The 4080-nt window shown below is 39.7% G+C and overlaps 1 protein-coding gene across 1 annotated transcript in view; it reads left to right on the top strand.

The window, feature by feature from the left end:
- Positions 1-2367: 2367 nt before the first annotated feature.
- Positions 2368-4080, top strand: part of OTUD7A (OTU domain containing 7A) — a 247310-nt gene continuing 245597 nt past the window's right edge. Inside the window, exon 1 of the mRNA XM_006902543.1 lies at positions 2368-2518. Within this exon, the coding sequence (XP_006902605.1) occupies positions 2368-2518 (151 nt within the window). The remainder of the gene's footprint in view (positions 2519-4080) is intronic.

Genomic DNA, 4080 nt, shown 5'->3' with positions numbered 1-4080 from the left:
TCCTGTGGATTTGGTTTAATTTTCCTCAGCTTCAGCTTGAACTTGCATATGAGTAATTGGTGGTCTGTTCCACAATCAGCCCCCCCGGCCTAGTTTTCACAGCTGATATTGAGCTTTTCCAGGGGTTCCTTCCACAGATGTAGTCCATGTGATTCCTATGCATACCATCAGGTGAAGTCCATGTGTATAACCTGCGTTTGTATGTCTTATAAAATGTATTTGCAATGAATAAGTCATTGATTTTACAAAATTCAATCATTATATCTCCAGCTTCATTCCTGTCACCAAGGCCATGTTTTCCGACTACTGATTCTTCTTCTCTGTTCCCAACTTTTGCATTTCTACAACTATTTAAATTTATCAAAGTTCATAGAGTTTCAAGAGGCATATTACCTATTCTAGATATTTTGTGTAAGTGGGTTGATACAATAATTGGTATTTTTCAAACTGACTTATTTCCCTCAGTGTGTTTCCAAGTTTTAGTCATATTATAGCATGCATCAAGACTTCGTTTCACTTATAGATACTTACTAAATTTTGTTAATGCATTCACTTATCCATTGATGTCAGGCTGGGTCATATGATAATTCTATGTTTAACTTTCTGGGAGCCTCCAAGTCAATTTTCCCAGTAACTACCATTTTAGGGAACTCTGCTGGCCTAGTGGTAAGAGCCTGTGCTGCCAACCCAACAGTACTCAGTTTGAATCCACCAGTTGCTCTATAGGTGAAAACAGGCAGTCTCCTCCCATGAGGTTTATTGACTCTGAAAATCTACTGGAGAGTCAGCTATGTGTTGATTCTCACTCAATGGTATATAACAATGGTACATTCTTACCAGCAATGCCAAGGAAATATGACTGCCTCATGATTTTGTTTGATCATTCCTATCACTGTGGCAAGTCTTAAAGAAATAGAGTTTAGTGGTCATGTTTAGCAAATTTCATAGTAAATCAATTGTGAAGCCAGTTAACCAGATTTTGTGTCACTCCTTTTCAGGTTGAGGAATTTGGAAGGGTCCTTGATGAGGTATAATTGGGAAATAGCAAGTAATACAATTAAATTAGGTTTGTATTAAAGCCTGTGCTATAATTCTTGGGTAACTTGGGAAAGGATTAAAAATCTAGCAAAAGGAGCTCTGCTGTCATAGTGTGTTAGTGTTGTGTTGCTAACCAAAAGGACAGTGGTTTGAATCCACCTGATGTTCCACAAAGAATGATGTAAAGTTTCTTTCTTTAAATATTTACTGCCTTGGAAACCCATGAGTTGGAGTTGACTTAATGGAAGAGAGGATTTTTTGGTTTGTTTAGATGTACTTGGGTGTTGATTTTTTCCTTTTTTATTTTCTAATCTATCTTTATTCAGTGGAAGCTCTGGTGGTATAGTCCATTTAGACTGAGAGACCACATCTCTGTAGTAGTTCATATCCACTAGCCACCCTGAAGGAGAAGTATGAGCTGCCTGTGTACTTTTTTAGCCTCCAAAAACCTGCTGGAGAGTCGGCTATAAATCCATTTCTAACTCACCAGTAATAACTTCAATTTTATTTTTGCATTTATTTCACTTTGACTGATATTAGAGTTGCCAAAATAAAAGGTAAAAGCACTATGTGCAAAGGGATAATATTTTAGTTTCACTTTTATTATTTAACATCTTGCAAGAAAAAAAATCACAGTTGTTCCAAATCCATGAAGAATTATAACAAAATGCATAAATATTTCCTTCCCTCCACTCTGTCATCCATGTGAGATCACTCCCATTTTCATTTCCCATACATGGTGTCTTGATCCTCTAGGATTGCTGTAATAGAAGCACCACAAGGAGGTGGGTTTAAGAACATCAGTATATTTTCTCACAGGTCAGGTGGTTGGAAGTTTAGGTCATGGTTTTGTCTTCTGTGAGCCCTGTTCTGATTTCTAGGTTCTGTCTTCAATCCCTGTCACCCTTTGGTGTTTCTTATCTTTTGTCTTTCTTCTGTGTGTGCCTCTGTATGCTGCTGGTTTTGTAACTCAGATGTGATTAGGTGTAGGTCTGGTCTACAGGCTAATTGAAAGGTGGCCAGTTCAAAAAGTGGAGTTTTTAGGCCAGACCAAAAACTCCACAGGGAAAAAGATGGGCAGTCTTCTTCCATGTGATTTACAGCCTCCAAAAACCTACTGAAATGTCTCCTGTCAGTCAGTTCTGACCTGATGGCAATGAATTGTTTCAGTGAGTTGCTCTGGTATGGTTTATTAACATAAGGAAATACTATTTCCCAAGAGTCACAGTCACCATTAAAGAGGTTAGGATTTCAGTATATATTTTAGGAGGTAGGATTCAAACCTTTAACACATGGTAAGAAGCCTTCTCCCTTCCTGCCTACAGATGGATGGTTTCTATCCTGGCTCCAAACCCCACCTCGACTGAGTGCTGGGCAGCACTTCTACATGATCATATGACTCTTGATATGGATGCAGTCCTGTCAGACTTTGTTCGGTCCACAGGGGCAGAACCAGGTCTGGCCAGAGACCTGCTGGAAGGTAAGTTTACCTCATTGTCCCTCACATCACCTATTGGGTATAAATGCCTCTGCTTGGTTACAATAGAATAAGTTTCCATTACATGACATATATGATTATCATTTCTCCTACCTGAACTCGAAGAAAAAATATTTGTGATTAAATTAGTGATGTCATTTCTTATGTTTATTTGAGCATGGAATGTTGTTGTTGTTAGGTGTCATCAAGTTGACCACAACTCATAGTGACCATACATACAAACAATAGGTCTGAACCTTACCCTGTGCTGTGCCATGCCACATCCTCAATTTGAGCCCATTGTTACAGTCAGTCCATCTTGACACTGTGTTGATCCATCTTGTTGAGGATCTTCCTCTCTTTCATCTTCCATCTTTCCCAGTATGATGTCTTTTCCCAAAGACTGGCATGTCTAAAGAATGAAAGACCAAATTTCATCATCCTTGCCTCTAACGAGCACCCTAGTTTCATTTCCTCTAAGACACATTTATTTGTTCTCTTGGCAGTCCAAGATATAGTTCTCTAAAACCACAATTCAAAAGCATCAGTTATTGTATCACCCACAGGGCACCGCTGATAATCTTCATTAAAAGTTCAGAAGGCATTGACTAGGCTTTATGGTTGTTAGGTGTTGTCGAGTCAAGTAGGACTCATAGCAACCCTGTTAGAGATGGGGGAGACTGAGACTTGAAGCATCCTGAGACTAGCAGAATCACTCTCTCTGTAGGATTCTGTACTTCCCCTGATAGAGCAAACCTGTGAATTTGGAGCTTGATTCCTGTCATACTCACATTTGGAGCCATATACTCCCACTTCTTAGTGTTTACAGAGTTCATCATCTCTTCACATCTTCGAGCTGGCAGCCTCTGTAACTGGCTGAGGGATACTTTGTGGTTCTAGAGCCAGATACACGTTATTTCTATATTCGGAAATAAACACTCCCCACCTGCCAAGACTGATTAGTCTCCATCGCTGAAATACTGCCCCATCTGCAATCTATTTCCCGATCTGGCAGAAGTTGTCTATGATACCCTGTGATACCTTGTAAAGCTGGCATCAGGTGCATGCTACCCCTACATTTAGAATTTCACATGTTCTCCACATAGCACAAATGTGATTTCTACACCCAACTTCTGGGCCCTGTTCCAGACCAACCATCTTATCTCCTCCACACAACTCAGCAACAAGAACACCAATCAGGTGTACCACATTCCCTATCCCCATTTCCCCCCATTTTTTCTTTTTGAAAAATAAAAAAAATCCTATTATTTTTCTATTTTTCCTCACCCCCACCCCAGTTTTGGGTTTTCTTTTACTATTCATGTTTGTCTATTATTTTTATTTTTTCTTTGTCTCATGTAGAAACATAGGACATATGTTTGTACTGTGTTGCCAGGGATGTGTCCTGTCTCCATACCTTTTCAATCTGTATGCAGAGCAGATTATCCGAGAGGCTGGGCTCTATGAGGAGAAGCGTGGCGTTAGGATTGGTGGAAGATCTATCAATAATCTGCGTTATGCAGATGACACAACCTTGCTTGCTGAAACTGAGGAGGACCTCATGC

The sequence above is a fragment of the Elephantulus edwardii genome, unplaced genomic scaffold (genome assembly GCF_000299155.1).
Source record: "Elephantulus edwardii isolate Elephantulus edwardi_28Jun2011 unplaced genomic scaffold, EleEdw1.0 scaffold00426, whole genome shotgun sequence".
In the NCBI taxonomy this organism is placed as follows: Eukaryota; Metazoa; Chordata; class Mammalia; order Macroscelidea; family Macroscelididae; genus Elephantulus; species Elephantulus edwardii.
Note: the sequence above shows the minus strand (reverse complement) of the source record. Positions and strands in the feature narration are given on the sequence as shown.